Source organism: Vombatus ursinus, unplaced genomic scaffold, assembly GCF_900497805.2.
Source record: "Vombatus ursinus unplaced genomic scaffold, bare-nosed wombat genome assembly UNPS02014768.1, whole genome shotgun sequence".
NCBI classification, from domain to species: Eukaryota; Metazoa; Chordata; class Mammalia; order Diprotodontia; family Vombatidae; genus Vombatus; species Vombatus ursinus.
The window spans coordinates 17,289,221-17,313,000 of record NW_020954546.1 but is presented as its reverse complement, the minus strand read 5'-3'; the positions used below and the strand labels follow the sequence as shown (position 1 = coordinate 17,313,000).

Here is a 23,780-nt window from a genome sequence, read left to right as displayed (position 1 = left end):
CCTTCCAATATCTTTGAGATGATTCTTTCCTTCTCCTGCTACTTCTCTTTCTTGCCTACTCTTGGCTCCATTTTTCTTTCCTTCCTTCTCTTCCTTATTTCTTCTCTTTTCCTTTCTTTTCTCTTTCTCCCTTCCTTTTCTTCTTTCCTTCTTTCCTTATTTCCCCTTGTTTCTTTTGCTGTATTATGTATTGATATATACTCCATAATATAGATTATATTTATATCGATTATTTATTTTGTTTTTATTTACATGCTTATGATATATTATATTATATGTTACATAAATATATATTATATATAAGATACATGATATAACACATATTACATCATGTAATATATATATATATATTCTCTTTCTCCCTTCTCTTTTTCTACCTCTCATTTTTTCTGTGATTCTTTTTTTGCTGCTATGCCACTTTTTTTTTTTAGCTCTCTTCATGTTTCAAAATGTGGTTTAAACACATTTAATGTAGTGAAACTACATGTAATGTGATTTTGCAGAGGGTACCACTTCGCCTCAATTGAAGAAATAAATATTGATGTCACTTCTTAATGACTGGTTGATAACTGGTAAATCCTGGTGTTTGGATTCAGGTTAAGCCTATTTTTTGTCCAACCAAAGTTTCTTAGTAAATGAAGTCTTAATAGAGCAATATTCAAGTACGTTTCACATCTGAAAAGTGAAAAATTAACGTCAGACCTTAAGTTTTTCTTCAGAGCGTTTTTTTTTTCCCCTTTGAGGACAGCTACTGTGGAAAAGTGGTTTCTAGCTACAAACAGATAATGAGAAAATGATGTAATCTGGGCTAAAATTAGGTTTCAGCATTCTTCTATTTGCAGATGTGAAAGGTGAGAGATAAGAGGAGAAAAAAATGCTTTCCAAGTGGCTTTTAAAGGCCTCCAAATAGAACTGCCTCTTACATCAAAGCTATTAACGGGGACACTTGAGGCATTTCCCTTTTCAAAGGGCTCTCAGAAACTTGGAAAACGGAGGATGTATTCTTCAGTATTCTAGTCAAGATGTACCAGGGTCAGGGAAACAGCTTTGTGAGTGTACCTCCAAAAATGATTCACAGGCATCTTTTGGGTTTTTAATTTTAAAAAAGGGAATGAGAAATTACCGCGTTAAGGTACCTGCAAAGAAAAGTTCACAAGCTACTATGTGGGAACCACTGGTCTAAATCATCTTTGGGCCCTTCCTAACTCTAAATCCTATTATTTGTAAGAGTAAATTTACTTCAAGGGAATATATCTCTTTCCCCAAATCCCAATGCTATGGTAAAGCTCATCTATTTATCCTTTGTATTTCTGTGTCCTTAATAATTTATAATAGGTAAAGCCATTCCTAAGTGCAAATTGGACATTTGAAAAAGGCACGGCTGAGCTGCAAACTGTACCTCATGTGAGAATCCATCCATTTAATCTCACAGAAGGTACACACTTCAAGGGAGGTACACTGGGCCACACAGAATATATATAATGAATAGAATGATTGACGGTCAATCTTAAGAGAGATCTTATCCCTAAAACCTTCTTCTCATATTATTGTTCACAAAACCCAGAGGACAAGTGAGAAGGGATAGAACCAGTCAGAACCAGTCTTGGGGAGCTGGCCAGGGTGAGGAAGTGTGTACCATAATAGCAGCAGCTGAAGGGCTTAGGGAGAAGACTTACGGAAAACAGCAGAGCTGCTTTCAGACAGCTAAAAGACTGGCCTGTAAGAGAAGATATTGGTTTCAAATTCCGGCTCTGGGCCACTCGCTACCTATGTTCTCTTGGGCAAATCTGGGCCTTAATGTCAACTGTAAAATGAAAGAGTTGGGGCTAACTGGCCTCCAAGGTTCCTCCCATCTCTGTATCTATGAGCTCATATGTCACTTAACTTTTCTGAGCCTCCATATCCGTATCCTCAAGTATAAAAGGACCTTTGAGGTCTACTCTAGATTTAGGAACCTGAAATCTCCCTGGCTCCTGAAGGAAGAAGTAAGAGCCATGGGAAGGTTTTGTTGTCGTTCAGTCCGTTTCAGTCACGCCAGACTCTTCGTGGCCCCATTTGGGGTTTTCTTGGCAAAGATACTGGAGTGGTTTGCCATTTTCTTTTCCAGATCACTTTACAGAAGAGGAAACTGAGGCAAATTGGGTGAAATGACTTGCCCAGGGGCTGGATTTGAACTCAGGTCTTCCCACTGCAACACTTAGCTGCCTGTCATGGGAAGTCAGATTACAGTTCAACATCCAGAAGGCTGTGGATCAATAGGAGCTATCCCACAACACCAACTCTGCCATGACTCATTGAGGTCCTGAGTCAAGCCATGACCTCAGCCCCCATGTCCCACTGAAGTTATTCAGGTCAAGTCAGATGAGCTTATCTGAGAGCAGAGAATCACCAAGTTGGAAAGGCCCAATGGGCATCTCAATGCAGATCTTCTTTACGATATTACCTGACCCATCAGTCCACCTCTGCACCAAGACCTCCAAAGAGGAGGCTCCTTCCAAGCAGTCCATCCGGCTTCTGGACAGCTCTAATTCTTAAGCAGTGCCTTCTCTTCTCAAACCTGAACCTGCCTCATGGATCCCAGACTTGGGGGAGAATAAAACTAATACCTCTTTCATGATCAAATGGCCAGCATCCATAGAAGGCTTTAAAATGAAGGTTCATTAAGTGCTTTGGGTATTTGTCATATGAGCCCCATAACAACATCCCAAGGTAGGTTTTAATAGGTACTATTATACACCATTTTACAGATGAGGAAACGGAGGCCAGGAGACGTGAAGTGACTTGCCCAAAGTTGCACTGATAGCAAGTGGCCAAGCCAGGATTTGAACCCAGCTTCCTCTGAGTCCACATCCATCCTTCTTTCTGTTGCTCTGGACTTAACTTCTCTGAGACTCAGTTTCTTCATTTGTAAAATGCATGGATCTCTTTTAGCACCTGAGATCCTAAGACTGCCCAGGTTCAAACAGCTACGAAGTATCAGAGGTAGGAATTTTTTTAAATAGAATTCAGCGTTATCTACCCACTAAATCAAGCTCTCACTCTTGTGACAGTCTTTCAAGAATCTGGAGACAGCTTTGTGTGTCCCCCCAACTCCAATCTTCTGTTCTCCAAACCAAACAGCCCCCAACTCCTTCAATTAGCCCTCATATGGCAGGATCTTGGGGCCCTTCACCCTGTTGGAATGGATACCCTCTGGGATGTTTGAAGATTGGATGGATATTCTCTCCGGGATGTCTGAAGGGCCTCAAGCTTAAGGGAGGGGCCAGATCCTTGGACTAGATCTAAGATTCATTCCATAACCATATCTTTCATCTTCCCTTGGCCTCGCAGAGAAGTACATGCTGGAGAATGAGAGAAATCATTTCCAAGGAAATGAGGAGTAGAGACAAAGTAAAGATTCAAGAAAAAAGGATAAAGACACATCTTCCACTCACTTCTCTAAAGAGGTAGGGGGACAGGGATATGGAATCTTGCATACAAAATCAGATATGCTGGTTAAGTTTGGTGGAAATTTTTTTCTTTTTTCCTCTTTAAAAAAAAATCTTTTAAAGGGATAGTTATGTACAAGTATTCTCAGGAGAGAGGAAGAGAGTGGAAAAGTGACGTAAAAACAAGTTATCAATGAACTTTTTTTAACTAAAGAAAATTTGAACTCCAAGCTTTCCCTCATAACCACCTCCTCTACATTCCAGATGCTAAAGGCAGAGAGGAGTACAAGTCAAGAATGCTAGATCACCCCAAAATTAAATTAAGACAAACAAACAACGTGGAAGCTGGGCTCAAATGTCAGATCCAGGATTCAGCAAGCTAGTAGCTGTGTGTGTGTGTGTGTGTGTGTGTGTTGTGTGAGAAGACATGCTAAACCCACAAAGCAGATGACCCACTAGGGGAAGATTTTTCACTAAGTAAAGGTGAAGTGAGAAAAGCTGAGAAAGCATTTCTGATGGATTTGGAAAATCTTTCGTGTTTAGTCACGAGGTTGCTCCAGGTAAAGACAAAGAAAGTTACCATGAAGTTCCAGTTACTATGGAATTAATAAAAAAATATCATGGCCCTCTGTCCTCATGGATTTCAGAAAGAAATCAATCTTTAAAAAAAAAAAAGAAAGAAAAACAACTAGGTTCAAGATATACAAAGCAAACCACTAAATTCTACCTAGACCACCCCTCCAAGCAAATTTTTGCTATTTTCTGGTGCCACAATATGTGTATGGTGTAGGCATACATACATTCCCTATAGATTCAGGATTCTACTAGTCACTTCTTATGAATGAACACTGTTTCGCCTGTCCAATAATAGACACAAATTATATTGGTTAAGGTAACACATTCCTGGCAAAAGTATATTTGACTTAGGCACTTAGGGAAAAAAACCAGAAAGGCAAAAATTCTGGTGCAAAACAGAAAAACAATATGGCTTTATCTTATCTTCCAAACTTACTGCTGCTTGTCTCTGTGTGTTTTACTGCCAAAATAAAATGAATTGGATCAGCTCACACATGATAACATGCTCTTTCCTAACTCATACTAATTGCTTGGCTAATTGATGTTTGTTGAACTTTCTCCATTTCATTGAGTGATTAGGTACAAAGCTAACAGTTGACATCTGTAGGCGCTTAACTGGCGTCTGTAATTACTGTTAATGTTAAATAATTGTTAGTTAATTGGAGTGGTAACTGACTGAATGGAATCCAGATTGTGAAGCAAAAAGAAACCTAGTTAAATAAACATACATTTTCAGAGAAAACACCATTTTTTTTTCCAGCAGTTGTTAGAAACGTACAATAGTCCGGATATGGGATGCCTGCTGGGCTCTTTGTGTAGGAAATCTTATACTCCAGGATTCTGGGAAGGATTCCCAGTCAGGACCTTCGTCTTCTCCCAAACACCTCAATATCCAGGGAGTCTTCAGCCATGATTTTTGGGTTGTTGATCTTACTTTAGAGTCCAGCAAGGAGAAAGGTTTTCTTTTTGAGAAAGTCAAATGTGGCTCAATCAACTAAACTCATACATGGGACAAAATGTGCAAAAAAAAATATATATATATATATGTGTGTGTATATATATATATACACACACACACACACACACACATATATATATATGTATATGTTTGTGAAGATTGGAGCTGGGCACACTGGTGTGGGGTTGCCAAAAAAAAAAAAATCTTCAATAGAAGTGTTCAAAGGGCTTCACACCAAAAGGCCAATACAAAAAGAAAAAAAATCAAAGAGACCCAGAAGAAATGAGAATGCATAGCTTCTAACATCATCAGTCAATTCACAAGTGCTTATTAAATATCTACTAAGTGCTAGGCTCCTCTAGGAATGTAAAGACAGAAAATGAATAATCCTGCTCTAGGAGTTTACTTTCTATTGTCGAAGCAATACATACATAAATAGGTAGATATACTAAGCAGAATTTCTTTTAAAAGCAGTTTCTTATCAGACAACCCTTTTACACAGTGTTATTTGGCCATGGGATGGGGGCTCGGGGTGGGGGGTTCTTAGTCTCTACTTCTTCTTTTTTTATTTAGAAGTTTCACCCACAGTGTACCCACCCCATCCTACTCCAAAACATGGGTCCATCTAATTTAATAACGATTTATAAAGCACTTCCTCTGGGCAAGGCATTCATTGTATTTGACCCTGGGGATACCAAAATATCAAATGCCATAGTTCCTACCCTCAAAGAACTTAATATTACTAAGACTACTGATTTAGTCCAACTCCCTCATTTTATAGATGGGGAAACTGAGGCCCAGAGAAAGGAAGTGACTTGTTCAAGACCACACCGGCACCAAGTAGCAAGGCTGAGATTCAAAATCAAGTCTTCTAAATCCTGTTCTCTTTCTAGGTACCAAGCTGCTTCTATTCCATCAGATAAGATGGCGCCATGTCAGAGGTCCCCTCCAGCTCTGGATCTAGGATTTTTTGTAAGATGAGAAGAGTTGAACTTGATGGTGTCTGAGACCCCTTATTGTAGTGTATCTATGATGACCCTGTGCCCTCTTGTATAAAAGGGAATATGATTTCTAGCAATGTTCTCATTATGACAAAATCCTACAGAAGTACAGGGAACAAATTAAAAACCATCCTACCTACACAAGACAATTGTATGTACCCTTCTCCCCCACTTTCTCTTCCTAAGATTGAATATCCTACATCTATCTCTACATCCACTTCCATGATTAAATTTTCTCTTCTCCAAAAAAACTACTGGACTAGGTCTGAAGACTTCTTCCTCAAAACAGAGTCTATGGCCTCTAAAAGAAATACCATCTTGGCAGCTCTCCTCCATCCTCTTAAGTCCTTTGTCCGGGGGCGGGGTTCAGAAAACACATAGGAGAAAACCAGAGAAATGCTACACCAAAAAGCCTTTTGCCTGATTAAAGGTAATGAGCTGATACTACCTGTATTTATTTTGTTGACTGGACCGATGATTTCATTACTGTTGGGAGATTCTAGGGAGCAGGCTCCCTCTTCCCAAGGTGGATCAGAACCCACCTCACAGTTTATAATCTAAGAAAGTTGTCTGGGGCAAAGAGAGGTTAAGTGACTGCATGGGTCAGAGGCAAGTCCTGAGCCTGTGACTTAAAGGACAGCCCTCTATCCGCCATGACAGGTTGCCATCAAAATGAATGTTGTGTTTAGTGACCAGACTCTGACTCACTTTCTAGATTTAGAACAGTGCTTGGCACACAGTAAGTGTTTAATAAATGCTCTCCTCTCTCTCTCTCTCTCTCTCTCTTCAGGTCACAATTTTTTAGACAAGTTTTTTTGTTCTGTTCTGTTTTGTTTTCCCCTCTAAGTAATGTGCTGCCTGAAGAGTCCAAAATGACTGGCCAATTTAAGCGCAAACCCATTAATCTACATGAAGCCCTCAAACCCTACCACAGAAGCCTGCCTGTCAGGGACTCTGTTCAGCCAAGCCCCATGGGAGGGTCTAGGGAAAGCCACGTTGGCCTCCTACATTGTAGATTTTTAGAGCAGAAAGTGACCTTCGAGGCAGCCCCCTCTCTCCTCCTTTCAATGATAGGTCATCTAACAGATAAGAAAACTGAGGCAGAGATTGGGGTCAGCTCAGAGCTGGCTGTGGTGGGATTCCCACAAGCCCCTCATTTGCCAACACCTCCTATCTTCTTTTTCCACAAACACCTTGTGAGGAAGCCTCCAACTGACAGGTAGAGGTTGATTTAGATTAGATTCGCATGCCAGTGAAACCATTAGAAAAATCAAGGCCCCTTTAGATCTGGAGGGGGTATGTGTGGTGGGCTTCCAGAAAGTAAAAGAGGTCCTGGCTAGAGGAGACAAAGGTTTGACCTAGTTCTTCCATCTGTGATTTTCAAGTAAAATTCAACTTTAATAGCTAACAATAATAACCAACATTTATATAGTGCCTACTACGTGCTAGGCACTATGCTAATTAAGCGCTTTACAAATAATATCTCATTTTATCTACACAATAACCCGAGGAGGTGGGTCCTATTATTATCCCCATGGTACAGATGAGGAAACAGAGACAAACAGGGTTAAGTGACTTGCCCAGGGTCCTAAGCTAGTAAGTGTCTGAGGCTGGATTTAAACTCAGGTCCTCCAGGCCCAGTGAGCTATCTACTGCACCACCTAGCTGTCTCTTTGACCAGACTCATTACTTTGGTAGAGACAGAACCAGAATTGTGGGCTACCTGGGACAGACAAATCTCTAACAACTGGCCAAGGGCATCCTCGGTTGCATATTTCACATGCAAATTTCAACGGAGGTGGGAGTGGGGGGGGGGACAGACTGGTATCACAAAGGCCCAGACACAAAGATGCAACAGATAGTAGTCAGTACTTCCTGTCTGTCTATCTTGATTATGGAAGACAGGCCTTGTCCCAGAGGCTCCTAGAATGGGATGGACTTAGGCAAGAAGAGTGAGCTACAGCTTTTTTTCTTCTCCTGGTCATCTCCCTGACCCCCACTTTTTCTTACCTCTATCCCTCTCCTCAGCTGCCAGGCAAAGAGCTATGTTTTGTTTTTTTAAAACAGCACCGTAGGAAATAGTTCTCTATCTTCTATCTTATTTGCCTTCCAGGGCTACTGGGAACCAAATCAGATAATGAATGTATGGGGGTTTTGCAAGGTTCATAGCACTTTCATAAAAATAACAGATATTATTATTGGTATTATTACTTCAAGGAGAGTTTCTCAAGGAATCACAGACCACAAATTCAGAGCCAGGAGGGAACCTTAGGGTCCAACCACCTCATTTTACAGATGAGAAAATTTTGGCGCAAAGAAATTAAGGGTCTTCCCCAGGGGTCACACAGCGAGTAGATACCTTGGGCAGGTTCTAGACAGCCCAGACAAACCACATTCACCGCACTTACTCGTTTTCCCATTTAGGACTTAGGAAAGATGATGTGTATTGTGAAGATGTGTGGAGCAGGAAGCCCTATGGGGATTCAATTCTGTGAGGAGAAAAGCCAACTGAGGAGGATTCCTAAGTTAAGAAGAAATACCCAGAACATTTCAGGATACTACGGAGCAGAGAATCAGTTTTTTGTCCTTAACCAACCACCAAAGTGAGGACGTATCAGTCTCAGCCTGTCTCCCCGGGAAAATTAATTATATCTTTGGCAAATGATTGAATCACTACGACAGAAAGATTCCTAACATTGACCTCAATGTCCCCAAAACCAGTTAAACACATAAAGATTAATGGCACAATTATGACCCTGTTAAAAGAAAAACTTTGTTTTGAGTGACAGTAGACCAAAATTTTGCATTTAGGACATTACATTTTCTGTTTTAGATCTCACTCTGTTACCTTAGAAATTCAATGGCTCCCTATTACTTCAGGACCAAATATAAACCCCTTCCCTCGGCAGGTGAAGCTCTTCCCAGCCTGGCTAATCCCTTCTCACTTTTCTAGGCCTCTAACATATGTCACTCTTCTCCACACATTCCATCCTCCATCAACATTGACATACCTGTAGCTCCTTAAACACAACACTCCATCTGCTACCTCCCGGCCTTGGCAGGAACCCACCCATTCCCCACACCTGGAATGTGCTCTGCCCCCTCATCTCCTCTGACCTTCTTCAAGATTCAATTCAAAACCTAACCTATATTCCAGAAGGCCTTTCCAGGTCCCCACATCTGCTAGTGTCTTCTCTTCTCAGCTGACCTTCTGTCTACACAGAAATCTAGTAATACCTAGTTACTTACAGCCTTCCCCATCAGAATGTAAACTCCTTGAGGCTAGCAATATCCTTTTGCCTTTCCTTGTATCTCTGGTGCTCAGCACTGAACCTGCCCCAGGCTTAAGCGCTTACTAGTGCTTGTAGAATTCAGGGTGGAGCTCTAGAAGGAAAAATACTCAGTATAGATTCAGATTACTGTTATTGTTGTTTATATGGATATGGTACTGAAAGAAGGGGAATATTTGTAATGAACTCTTCTACAAAGACAGAGATATCCTAAAACTAAGTCAGTCACTGTGCTAAGAGCCAAGGATACAAAGAACAGCCAAAAAATGAAATGAAATAAAATAAAAACTAGTCCCTGTTCAAAAGAAGCTCACAGCAAAAACTTTACTCGCTCAGACTTCCCACAAGACTGAAAAGTCTTTACACTGTAAGAAAAATAAAAATAAGATAACATGTCTAGCCACTGGCCTACCAGAAATTTTTCCTGGCCCACAGCAAGTAGCTAGAGGCGGAGTTGATGTACGGCAGACAAACCAAGATACAGACCTTCTCCACCAATCTTTCTTATTCTAAATTAACTGTCTTCTTATCACTGGATGGTCACTGGGGAAACAAGACCCTAGGTGGTATTACCAAAGGTGGAAAAAACCCCAGAGCCAATGAGGTTAAATGATTGCTCAAACAGCGTGAGACCTGAACAGGGCAGGCCTCCCATCTATCTATCCATCTATCGGTCTGCCTGCCTAGAGCTCCATCCTCCAGACTTCCCGAGCCCAACATCAAAAGCTTCCATCTACCCCAGCTATCACCAGGCTATGAGATTAGCCCTGGTCTCCCATGGTGAAATTTTATGGACCAAATCTACCAGCCACCAGTCTCAGCAGCTTAATCTCACCGGCAGCTTAATGCCATGATACTCTTAGGCTAGAAACTGTCAGACCCCCAAGAGGGAGAGGTGATATGTAGCTTTAAACATCTGGAAGGGAAGGGGGAAGGAAAGGGAGGGAAGGACTTACACTTGTCAGCTTTCCCTGACGCCCTTGTTAAGCTAAGACTGTGAAGTGCTCCTAGCCCTGTTACCTGGTGGAAATCTGCCCCTTTTTAAGGTCTCCCCGGCTGCTTATTGCTGTTGGCGGAGAACACCAGGCAAGGACAGGAGACCTGGCTTTCAAACGGGTAGGGGGCCTTTGGCTTTCCTGGGGAATTTGAACTTGACACAGGCATCACATTGACAGTTCCTTGATGGTCTTGTCAGCCAGGCAGCCGACACCCCCGCCATCCCAGAGTAAAAACAGACCCAGAAGCACCAGCCCGTAATGAGAACCCCTGCACCTGTCTACAGGCAATTACTGATATTCTCCCGACACACAATGGATCACTTTTTCTCAAGTTGTTTTCTCGAAATTTAGCAGTTTGAATACTAATCCCCTTAACAAAACTGTCCCTGGTGCTTCTCTCCCCACCCCCACCCCCAACACTCACTTTAATCTCCCTCTCCCAAGGGGGGATGGGGGTGGGGGATGGGGGTGGGGGGTGGGTACCAGCCAGCCTCCAGGCAGCACCTGGATTTGCATTGATTCTGTCCCTTGTCATTCAGTCCCCAACAGGAATTAGCATATGGCATTAAGGGGAAACTAGGGAGGAGAAAAGAAAGACGCCATTTGGATGGAAATCAGGGGCAAAGGAATAATCTGCCATCAACTAAAAAGCTTATTTGTGTATGGTTTCCCAAGCAAAGCTTAGAAAAAAGCCCGTGTTGATTTTAGGCCGCACAAAGAAACCCTAATCCTTTCAAGGGAACTAAATCACCCCAAGAACAGCAGCTAAGAAGAAAGGCCCCTGTCAGGGGAGGGCCATTCACAACCAAATAGATGCCACAAATCAAACTCTGTAAGTAAACAAAAATAAAAATGTGGGAAATGTTGGATTCGGAAAAAGGAAAGAGGAAAGGGGAAAAAAACAGCTAAAGGGAAGGAGCACAGCCTGGGGGCCCTCCCTCCACCCCCCCTTCATCAATCACTCACCCCCTTCAACCCTGGTTACAGGCATTCAGCTTAGAATGCTGATTCACTCAGCCCCCAACCCTTTCTTTCTGGCTCTGGCCCAAAAGAGGGGGAGACACATTCCACAGCTTCCCCTCCCCCCCAAAATTAGCAAAATAAAGATACAGTCACTTTTGGGTGGGGGAGGCCCAGGGACTCTTTTTAGTGACCAACTCTCCCCCACCCCTTCCCCCAACCTACACTATGGGAAAAAGAAACAAATTCTGTTTTCTCACATGGCCCTATTAGTACCAGGCAAACACTCCTTCCTCTTCAAAATCCGCAATAAACAATTACACATTTCTGCCTATGAATGAGCTCGGCAGGCCCATGAATTACCCGTCTCTTCTCCTTTATTTGGCTTTTAGGATTATGGATAACAAATTTATACAAACTTTTCAGTCCATCAAAAAATATGATGAAACATAAAACGCGAATACTCCTCCATTATGCAATAAAAAGATAAAATTCAATATGCATCCCAAGTCATCCTGGGAGCGCCAGCAATCGCAGTGGAAGTAAGCAGGCGCACCTTCTGGGAACCCTAAAAATAATGTACTATTTAAAATTCCATTCGGTCCAAATTCTAACATAATCTGGGATGCTCAAAATAGCTGCGGTTACAGCCGGAGCCGATGAATTGCCAGGCGAAAATATGAGCCCAGACAACTATATAATGCAGAAGAGGTTCAAATTTCAATTTATTAAGACTACTTCGACTCAGATAGGTTCCAGTACTGCTAAGAAACTGCACATTTAAGACATGGGGAAAGGAAAGAGGAAAGCACACCATCTTAACTAAGCAATTACCATGCAAAACTGACTATATAAACCAGGCAACGCAAAGGACAAAAAGGTGGGGGGGGAATAGATTTTCCATAATTTAAACCTTCCAAATTACACACCTCTACAGTCTGGAGCTTGGGGGGGGCACCTCCCTCCCCTAAAACACATCCTTTCCAACAATGCTGCTTGCAGAGAGAAGTCTATCGGTGGTGATTTAGGACTAGTTTTCTGTTAATGCACTGTTATATCTATTAGGAGCTCTCACTATCTATTGCTTTTTGGGAGAAATTAATGGGACAGTGCATATTTCAATTTCACCCTATCTATTACTTATTAACTTTACCAAAAGCACATAGCACAAGAAGGCAGAGTTTATGACCATTACTCCAGTGAAATACTCAAAACATCTGGTGGTTATTACAGTCAGGGGTACAAACTGGTTACTTAGGATTCTCTATCCACTGATAAATAACAGGGAAGTTAAGGAGTCCTTAGGACCATCATTCACCATCACAGCCATCTTACTGTCATTTAAGCCAAACTCATCTGAATTAGACGGAGGTAGGGAGGGATTTCTTGTATCGATATTTGTCTCAGAGGCTAAGGATTACTTAAAAAATCATCCTCCTTCCTCCCTTTTTTTCCCCTTCTTCCTCAGAGAAAAGGCAGCAAAATAACAAAAGCAACGAAGTCCCAACTAGACAGGTAAAAGAGTTAAGCGTGGTCCACAACGGAAGCCAACGATGAGCACAGACTGAATTATTCAAAAGGCCATGTAGTAAACCAGTCCTACCTTTGTTTATAGTAGTGTTGAAAAGTTTCTCCGAGCTGGCATCAGAAACCTGAAAGACAAGAAGAAGAAAAAAGAAAATATTTTGTATTATCAATTTGTATTATCAATATATTTTCAAAGAAATCTAGGCAAGTTACCCCGGGGGCCAAGAAAAAAAATGGAAGGCTGCAGTTCCACAAAGTCATCCATAAGGTGGTGCTATCTGACCATAAGTATGAACTACGCAGTGCAGTTCTTTACTTGGGGGGGGGGGAAATCAAAAAAATATAAAATAAAAATGTGTCCTGATTCGACATATTATCAGTACAAAACCTATTTCTATACTCTAAAGTCATTCAATTTAGTCACACAATGATTTTGTGATTTAACTGACAGGCTATTATTTTAAAACACTTCTTTCTAGCTACATTATGAATTGGGGGGGGGCTCATCTATTTTTTTTCGATTTTCTTTCATGAAACCAGGATGCTTATTATTCAAAGTTTGGCTTTTCATCCTAGAAAGCAGGCCAATTCTCATACAAATCTATTTTTTTTTAAAATTCTCTCCCATAAACAACCTCCCTTCCCCTATACATTAGCCAGTTTGACCTTGGTCTCCCAAATCAGATACATCTTAACCTGCATAAATATCCTTCCACTCTACAGCTTTCTGTCATTTTTTCTTTGCCTATTTCCTAAAGATCATGCTTACTGATTATCAAAGCAGTTTAGAAATAGGCGAAAAAAGCTCTCTAACTGGCTATGATCATTCCTCAAAGGATAATTTCATCATACACATGCTTTTATTTCAAGAAATAAAACACGAGCAATAAAAAAAAAAAATACTGTGGCTCTTCTTTCAGAACTACCTATTTGTACGGCTCTGAAAATTCCAAAAGAATTTTTTTGAAATCTTAAACACTGAATTAAAAACAAACTCAAAAACACCTAGCTTATGGTTAAAGTAAGAAATGATGGTGGTTAGGTTTGTTGCTTGCCAAACCATCCTTTTTGAGGGAATAATTTCCCAAAAGGAAAAAAAAACTTTATATATATAAATATAGTTATTATCAAAAATGATGAATAGAATGTTGGATAAATGTAGAGGCAGAACTATATAGCACATGGTGGATTTTTGAATTAATAGCAGCCAGCCATGTTTGGTTTTTTTTTTTTTGGTGACCATTTTTCCTTTTTGATTCATTACCATTTTACTTTGTTGTTGTGTCCACACTAAAAGAACTGAAAACCCCTTTATTTTATGAAGCGTAGGATGATCAATTTGCCTCTGCAGGAGAAATATATCTTGGGCAATATTCCCAAGGATTATGCAAATATATATATATGTATATAAATAATGTTCATTCACTTATGATCCAGTGAACATGAAACATTTTTTAATGTTCTTAATAATTAACGAAGAGCCATTATTTTCCCTCATAGTATCAGATTGATTTTTTACTTGATACATCTTGTATGAATTTATTAAAAATAGGCTAAGATTATTCTTGCAAACTGAAATGCCTTATAAAAACACAATCAGATTGAAATCCAGGCTATGTCTTTGCTCTTCCTAATAAGAACCAACCAACCAACCAGGGGAAAAAAAAGGTGGCTATGGGGAGAGAAGGGGGAAGGAAGCCACTCAAAAATGATCACCTGAAATGATTAAAATAAATATGATGCTGGCCAGAAAACATTTTAACTTAAAGGAATGATGTAACAGAAATTAAATACCTAAAGCAAGGTTTCTGGAAACTTAGTATCTACCCCGCAACCTAAGGTCCTTGTTACATCAGAATTCACTTAGTTATTCTATCTTTTCAGCTCCAATCCATGAAATTCATGACAACTGAATGCCCCCCACTCCCAACAATCCGCTGTCAAAACAAAGTCAAAATATTTTTTTTTAATGGAGGAAAAAGAGACAATGACTTTTTGGTGTTTGTTCTAGTTAAATAAAAATGACCTGAGAAAATGTGGGATTCCCTACCCTTACAATGAATATTATGCCTAAATTAAGGCTGTGATTTTTAAAGTACCAATATTAAATTGTTACAGAAATAATTTTACAAGGACTGTTATAGAGGCTTAAAGGAAACATTTTCTACACACGAAGCAAAAAAAGGCATTTTTAGCTTTCCTGTTGGGGCAGGTTAAGCACAAAACGCCTAAAACCTCCCAGTTCTGGTCCCCATAAGAGTTCTCCAAATCAATCAATAACAGGAAGGAAGGCAATGATTTGATTTCGGTTCTCGAATCTGTTGGGGGATTTTCTCTGTCATCCAGTCGTTTAAGGCTCCGAAGGAACCCAACAACCTTAAAAACAACAACACAGCTGTTTCTCTAAGAACGGGTTGGGTTTTTTTGTTTGTTTCCCAAACAGGAGGAAAGCTAAATATAATTAATTCTCACTGCATCTTCAGAAAACTTTAGGAATTATTTGGTTTCGTGGGCCTTGATTTTTTCTCCCCTCTTCCCCATCTTCCCTTAAGGAAAAGTCTGCATCTTCCCCTCACCCCCCACTCCCACCCCCACTTTCTGAACCGATTTTTCTTTTGGCTTTATCTCACTCAACTAATGCTGAGACACTTCACTGAGAATTAACAGGCTGCAGCACCCTTTCCAGGAAGGCTCAGGGATAGAGGAATCTTGCTTTCTTTCACTGGATTTCTTAAACTCGGGTCTGCCTAATGATGCATTCGAAATTAAAGACGTCTACATTTTGGTGACCCGTCAGTTCATCTTCCTACGGCTGGTCTTTGGAGAGGGACCCAGTGAAGTCGCTGCATTTACAGCTGATGGGTTTAATCTCTCTCTCTCTCTCTCTCTCTGTGCAGATTTTTTTTTTTGGCCTGTTTTTAAACGCAAAACCATGTGTTTGCTCTTAAGGAAAAGTGAATAGGACTGAAATAAAGACAGAGAACACCCAGAGACTCCACGGGAAAACGTACAAGTCTTGGGCCCTTAGCAGTGAATACGGGAACAAGACAGAACTTCCTTAGCCGGGGCAGGATTTCCACTCCAGGCATTCTATCTCCAACAACCCCGCACTTACGAACTGGAAGGGAATTCTAGCGAGGCAAAGAAAATTCTTGCCTCGAACTCAGGAACTAATTCAGGCAAAGCCCAATTTCATTCCAAAGTTTTTCTTTCACTTCACTACCTTTGGGGATGGGTCTCTCGATCGTGCTTTGCGCTATTTTCTTGACCCCTGTTTTGAGGGGAGCGAACTTTGTTTGCCAAGTCCGGCGGGAAGGGAGGGCTGGAGCGCCCCAAGTCCAAAAACTGGTCCCGGCTTGCCCGGGTCGGGAAAGAAGGGGCTGAGACATCTGAGCTCAACACAGCTGCATCTAAGGCCTTAGGCAACATGGAAATGGAGAGAAAAAGGGAACAGAGAAACCAAACCTTCCAAGTCCGTTCCCTTTTCTTTCCCAAAGACCGAACTACCTACTCCTCCCGTCCCAGGCGTTGGAAACCTTGCCGAGGATCTCTGCGAGGGCACTTTGGGAAGGAGATGTGGGCATGGGACAAGGGGTTGGGAGACAGCCTGGTGTGGACAGATGGGAGGGCGCTCTCCCCCTTCCCCTAGCAAAGTTCCAGTCTCCCTCCCTTCATCTGCTTGCTGTAGGTGCGATGACTGGGAGGATCCTGAAGCCTCCCCCCCACCCCGCTTTAACAGAGTTCAAAGGCCAGTTCTACCTTAAAGTAAGCCCCCAGTTCCTCCTCTCCGACACCCAAGCTCTGGCGCCCCCACCCCCCATTCGCCCCAGGCACCCGAGCTCGCCTCTAAAAGAAAGAGAAGTACAAAGGCAGGCCGGCTGGCTGGTTGTCTGCAAATCCAGCCGCCTGGGAAGGAAGGATGATGGTGGCAGCCAGCGAAGCGAGCCAGTGGAGCTGGGGAGAAAGACTAGCGTCGACGCAGTGAGCCCAGGACCCGGGGACTCTCAACCACCGCCCCTACCCACCCAGCAAAAGACAATAAAAAACCCCCAGGCCAGGCTGAGCTGAGCGAGGGGAGAGTGAGGCGGCTCCCCCGGCTCCACAGTCGGCCCGCAATAGCAGTCCTTGTCTCCGCGAGCACACCCACACTGCCCCGGGGAGGGAGAATGGGGAGCTCGGCCTCCCCGTGCGCTCTCCGAGCCTTCTCGGGACCACCGTACTGCCCAGGAAGCCCGACAGGAAGAGAAGGGAGGCAAGGAGGCAGGCAGGTACAGAGGGAGAAGAGGGCAGGTTCCTCTCCCGATCCTCCCGGGTGTCTCAAAGCTCTGGGCCCGGAGGGATGGGGTAGAAAAGGAGACTCCAGAGGGATTTTCATTACCTGGTCGCCAAGGATTCCGCTGGGGGCCCCGACAGCCCCAAGTTCATGGTTTGCTTCCAAATCTCCCAGGGGTAAGAAGAGTCGGGTTTGAGGGGAGCGGGAGAAGGCGAACGAAGAGAGGGGAAAAAGAAAGCCCCCCCCCCCAAAACACACGTAGCAAGTGACCCCAACTCTGCCTGGGCTGCTCGGAGACGATTCGTCCTTGGCTGATGAAAGTCTCAAAGCGAATCTTTCCAGGCTAAGATCCTCTCCGGACGAGGGCAATTCTTCTCCTCTGGTGACGAGCTTTGGTAAAAGCCACTCGCAAACCTAGCCACCCAACCATCCGCGGGGTGCTGCTGGGTCCGTCGGCCAGCGGGCGCCCGCACGCACCTCGTCTCCTCGGTTGCCCAACTCGGCTCCCCAGCCCTACGACGCCCCGCTTCTTCCGCACGAAGGTTTCCAAGAAGGAGCAAAAAATAAAAGGGGGGGGCGACTGCTCGAGTGTGTGTGTGTGTGTGTGCGCGCGAGAGTGAGTGTGTGCGCGCGCGGAAAGCGCCGCCGCCACCGCGCACGGGAGCTAAGAGAGAGGCGGCGGCGACAGGACAAAGGAGACCATGTGCAGACTGAGGGAGGGAGGGAGGGAGTGAAGGGAGAGGAGAGGAGAGGAGAGGAGAGGAGAGGAGAGGAGAGGAGAGCGCGCCGGGGCTGTGCCTGTGGCAGAGGCAGAGGCAGAGGAGGCGGCGGCGGCGGCTCCTCCGGCTCCTCCTCCAGGCGGCCGCCGCGCCCCCAGACCACTCGGGTGGCAGCCGCCGCAGCTGATGCTGCCGGGGGGCTGGCTCCCCGACTCCTCCCGGGGCGGCCCGGCTGTACAAAGAGTCCCAGCTCCCTTCGGGGTGGCGGACCGGCTCGGAGCACGGGCTGGGGTCGGCTGTGAGGTTGGCCGAGGCTTTGCCTCTCTCACTCCCCGGCGCCTTTCTCCTCCCGCGCTGTCACATCTTAAGTGAACTCCATTGGCAGCCGGCGCCGCCGAAAGGTCGCCTCCGCTACGCTGCGCTCGCAGGCGCCGCCGCCCGGGAGGCCGGGCGCCGCAGCTGCACGAGGGGCGGCCGCCCCTTCCTCTCCGACCCGACGGCTGGCCCGAGGACGGAGCGAGGCGCAGCGGCGACGATCCGCTTCTCTCCGCACCGGGCTCCCTGTGTCTCCGGGCTTCGTGGAGACGCGCCTCATTCAGCTCCTCTATGCAGCTTGGAGAGCGACTTCCGATCCAGGGGCAGTGCCAGCGCCGGAGCCCGAGCCGCCGCCGAGGCTGCCCCTCCTCCTCCTCCTCCTCCTCCTCCTCCTCCTCCTCTGCCACCGCCTCCGCCTCCGCCTCCTCGCCGCTTCTCCCCGCCCCGCCCCGCCACTCCTCCTGTCTCCTGGCCTCGCCTCTCCCCCCGCAGTCCCTGCGCCCGCCGGGCTCGGGCGCGCTGCGCTCAGCCGTGCTGTCCCGGTCCCTGGCCGAGTGCGGCGCTGCGCTGCGCTCCCGGGGCGCACGCCCCTCGCAGCCCCGGGGCCCCGGCTCGGGCCAAGGCTTGGTCCCTGCTCTGCTCCTGGGCTGTGCAGTACGGGGGCGCCCAGCGGACCACAGGGAGCCCACCTCGCGCTTGGCGACGAACATTGGCTTCTTTCTAAACTCCACATCGTCCCTGGTGCTCACAGCGCGGCACATAAGGCTGCGAGGCCATGCTGGGATCCGAAGCGGAGCGGCTAGAGCGGGCGCTGCTCGTACTTCCTCGTTCATCCATTGCCTCTCTCGGAAGCATTCCTCAGCCCTCCACGCCGGCCACGAGAGAGCTCCGAGGTTTCCCCTGGCAAGCCGCCGCCGCCGCCTGCTGCTCCATCAGAGCAGGTTGTGCTGGGACCGAGATCTCCCTTTCTCCTCCTGGGACACGCAGCCCAGACCTCAACCTGATCATTCTATCTCAGTGAAAGAAACCCAATCGGCTGTCATGTCAGGGATGTCAACTGGCCTATAACCGATCCTCTTCACCCGACGCACACCCCTCCAACGCCCACAGTCCCCTATCTCAGCAGAAAGCTCGCAGCCCCTGACGTCTCGGCTTGGCTGCGAACCCAGGCCCGGGGGACGGGGAGGGAAGAGCTGCAAAGTCGTCCTGTTTGAGCCCTGAGAGGCACTCCTGACCCCCACCCTGGTCTGATTCTTTTATGCATCTCTGTAGGCCTTTGCAGACTGCAAGAAGGTGTTGCACAAATGTTTGCTGAAAGTATGCAGACGGGCCGGGGGCTGTGTCCCTGACAGCCCCGGGGTAGAACGTCCAAGCCTGCCCAGCTTCCTTTCACCCTTTTATCCCCACTTCTCCATCGGGTCTTTGTTTTACTTCCCTGCAGGGAGCAGACTTGGTTCTTTCCACACCACAAGAGCCCCTGAAAAGGGAAGTGCCGCACTGGGGTTAGGAGCAGTTCCTGGAAGGACTGGGGAGTCCCAGACAGGCCGGGTGGGGGAGGGGAGGCTCGGGCTTAGCATCTGCACCTGCGGGGAGGGAGGAGCAGGGGAATGACGGTTGCCTCCTGCCTGTATTAGCACTGTTGCTCTACTCCAACACCAAGCAGTCAGGAGCCAGTAATAGTCAGAACTATATTAATAAAAGCATTTGTAGAGTCGGCTGGATGTTCGGTCTGAAGGGTTCAAGTACCCCATGAGTAAAGAGTGTACAGCTCCTGATTTTCCACTCCACTGCTACCTTTGTTATACAGCACACATAAGACGTCAGATCAAACGCCAGGGGAGGAGAGGAGAGGGACCGGGGCAGAGGAAGATACAGTATGCCACATATAAGCCGCATGCATGGATAGAGCCGGGACTATAGCAGGGATTCCTAAGCTTTTTGAAGGGAGCTCAACGCAACTTAATTCATAGAATCAATTTTTTTGGAGGGGGGTGGGGGAAAGAGGGGCCCTATCTTTTTTTTTAGCATTTAAATAAAAATTAAATAAAATAATAATAATAAAATTAAATAAAAAAATAAAAAAAATCATTTGGATTTGAGAGTTTCTTGCCAAAAAATCACATTACTCCAAAAAACCTTCCCCTCCCAATTTTAAGGCAATTGGTAATGCCTTGGGGGGGGGGGGAAGGAGAGCAAAGAAAACCAGAGCTTGGGAAGGTGGTGGTGATGATGATGGTAGTGGTGGGGGTGGTGGAGGGGCCTGATTCTCTAGTGTGGACAATATTTCTCTACCATCACCTCTCCTGGAAAAGTCGGACCAGTATGCAAATGAGAGGCTAGTTCTTCCATCGGCTAACAGCAGTACCCTCCATGCCAGTACCTTTCTTCTACTGATTATCTCCAATTCACCCTGTCTCTATCTTATTTGATTATCTGTTTCTCTGGCTTCTCTTGCCTATCTTTTTCTGTACGTAGCTGTTTGCATGTTGTATCCATTAGATTGTAAGCTCCTGGAGGGCAGGGGTTGTTTTTACCTCTCCTGGAATCCCCAGAACTTAATGCACACTACCTGGCACACAGAAAGAACTTAATAGATGCTTGTTGGCTGATAAACGTCACAAGGAAAAGCCAAGGGGGTCCTCTCAAGCTGGCTGAAACAAATAACATTTTATAGCTGCTTCCATGAACCCAAGAGAGCTAAAGAGAAATGGGGAAATTTAAGGAAAACCCATTTCAGCGTTGGTTCAACGTGCAATACCCATGAAGCTACCTACTCAGACAAGCTATCCGAGTTCCTTCTGTCCTGCTTAAATTAAGATTAAGCGCCAATCAAGGTGGAATTTCCAATTTTTCTTCTCCGTAATTCATACCAGGTCCCCGACTCATGTAAAAGAGGCACCTACCTACCCCTATGAGTCAACTTAGATGCCCAATTAAAACAAAAACAAAAACAAACCACTCAGTTCATCCTCTAGTTTCTATCAGCACAAGCAGCGGCTTTTGGAGGCTTTTCCTGGTACCCATTCAGTTTTTATTCCTAATTATCAGGGATTAGGCCTATGAGGAAATCTAGAGGCCAGTGTAGACATGTATGCATGCTTACGTGCTTGCACACCTATATTTACACAGCAAGATCTCTTGACTGCCAGCAGCTGTGGGGAGTGGAGGTGTGGGGGAGAATGGCAATAGTCACAAATGACATTTTCCCTAACATGGCAGTGGGAACATTGGAGAGAATGTTAGATTTAATGTTGGAGGACTTGGGATCAAATCCTAACTCTGTTATTTAATCTCTTTCTGGGTAATAATCTTGGACAAATCAGCCATGTTCTTCTGGCCTCTGATTCCTCAACTATACAATAAAGGTATTGATGTAGACGTCTTCAAAGGTCCCTTTCATATCAAAATTGATGACCTGAAGATTTCCATGCTAGTCACTTAACTCTTCTGGGACTCAGTTTCCTAAATTGTAAAATAAGAAGATGGAATTAGTTACCTCAAAGACCCCTTCCCTTTCTCAACCAATGCTCCATCTCTAAAGCTATCTATGCGACTGTAGGTGAGTCATTTAACCACTCTGGGTTTCCATTTTCTCAAATGTAAAAACTGGGGTGGTATTATGGATAGGACATTTAACTTGCAAGTCAGGAAGACCTGTGTTCAAGTCCTGCCTCAGACATTTACTAGCTGTGTGACCCTGGGCAAGTCACTTCACCCTGTTTGCTTCAATTTTTTCATCTGTAAAATGAGTTGGAGAAGTAAATGGCAAACCACTCCAATAACTCTGCCAAGGAAACCCCAAATGAGGTCACAAAGAGTCAGACACTATTAAAACAACCAAATAACAAAGAAGCAGAAGTTCTTAACCTAAAATCTGTGAACTTGTTTCTAAAAATATTTTGATAACTATATCTTCAATAGAATTTGTATTTTATTTGATGCATTGAAAAATCATGATTCTGAGAAGAGGTCCAGGGGTTTCACCAGACTGCCATGACAGTGTCCATGATGCAAACAAGGTTCATAACTCATTGATTAGACCATCTCTAAGGTCTAAATTTATGATCTCATTTATTCAGTGGACAAGTATTTATAAAATGTCTACTATATGACAAGCATTGTGTTAGGGTCTAGAGATTCAAAGACAAAAAACAAAACAAAACCTCAGTCTATGTCTCTAAAGATATTATATCTCTCTATAGTTTCTAAAACCAGTGATTGAAAATCCCCCAATCCCAAAGAAGCTATTTAGAGAAGCATCAAAGCTTATTCTGATTGAGTCTCCTTTTGTCCTTACCTCTCCTCTGCAGAAGGGGTTTTAAGTATTGGGGAGGGGAGTTAAAAAAAATTGTGTCAGGGGCAGCTAGGTGGCACAGTGGATAGAGCACTGGCCCTGAAGTCAGGAGGACCTGAGTTCAAATCTGACCTCAGACCAAACACTTGACACGTACTAGCTGTGTGACCTTGGGCAAATCACTTAACCCCAATTGCCTTACCGGAAAAAAAAAAAAATGTGTTTCGGGAAGGAGAGAAAGAGAATCTAGAGGTCTGAGTGATCCACATCTTGGATTATGAGACATTGACACACTGAGTACAAAGATTAAGACCAGGCTCCATTATAGCCTGTCTATGAGGATTTTAGCTTCCTCTTATTAGAATCTTAATCTGAAGATTAGGGAGAGCTAGGCTGGAACCCATCTACTCTGTTGCCATAGATCGAGGAGGGCCGACATAATGAACTCCAGCCACGGCTGCTTAGGAACAATTTGAGCCTCTTAGCTCCCTCTAAGTCCAGCAAGCCTTGGTGGGGGGAAAATAATGACAGGCAGCCACTCAACAGAGGGAGTAGACTGCCTTTTAAATGTGAAATTGCTCAGATGTTTAAAATACTTCGTGTTTCTGAAACATCCAAAGAGCTCTGCCAAGTTTACAGACTAAGCCAGCTGAAAATAAAACAGTGAGGGAGCTAAATTAAGAGCCCCCTCTCTTCTCTCCAGTCTCAAAACTGCATCCTAAGTTATCATTGTTAGCAGTTTAACAACTAAGTGTGCGTGTTTGCTCCTTCTCAAATGGCAAATTCCTAGAGTCGGAAGCCTTGACTCGAGGTTCCATTTGTACTGTGAATTACCAGAACTAAGCTAAAAATGACTTTGGAAAAAACAATTTCTTATGATTTCAGACCCCTGATTGAAAGATTTTATGCCAATGATGTTCATTCATGCATGCATGCATGCCTTCAGCCCACCTTGATTGACTGCCAGATTTGAACACTGTAGGTGCTTAATGTTTGCTGAATTTAATTTTAAGTCACACTGCTAAAGGATGACCTCACCTATGAGTATGCTTATTAGCTATGAAACCCACAATCCATCAGTCAATTGATAAGCATTTATTAAGCACCTTCGACATGCCAGGCATTGTATTAGGCACTGAGGAGGCAGAGACAAAAATAAAACTGTCCTTGCCAGAGTATTTTGGCTTGCAAAAAAAAAAAAAAAAAAAAAAGCAGAAGTCTTAGGATCAAGTCAGGGCTATTTCTGGGGCTGGAGTTAACTTGGGAGGAGAAGTTGCTTAGTGGGAGTTGAGGGTGGAAATCCCTGAATTTAAACGTAAGATACAGTATCTCGTAGTGAAAAGAGCAGTAGACTAGAAGCCAGGAGCCCTAGGTTCTATTCTAGAACGTAACCTTGAATTTCACTTCTTCATTGGTGACATGAAGGGGAAATACAATGGAA

The 23,780-nt window shown here is 44.4% G+C and overlaps 1 protein-coding gene across 1 annotated transcript in view; it reads right to left on the bottom strand.

The window, feature by feature from the left end:
- AUTS2 (activator of transcription and developmental regulator AUTS2) overlaps nt 1–23,780 on the bottom strand; it is a 1,247,769-nt gene that overhangs the window by 102,966 nt on the left and 1,121,023 nt on the right. The window contains exon 6 of the mRNA XM_027862320.1: nt 12,815–12,863. Within this exon, the coding sequence (XP_027718121.1) occupies nt 12,815–12,863 (49 nt within the window). The remainder of the gene's footprint in view (nt 1–12,814; nt 12,864–23,780) is intronic.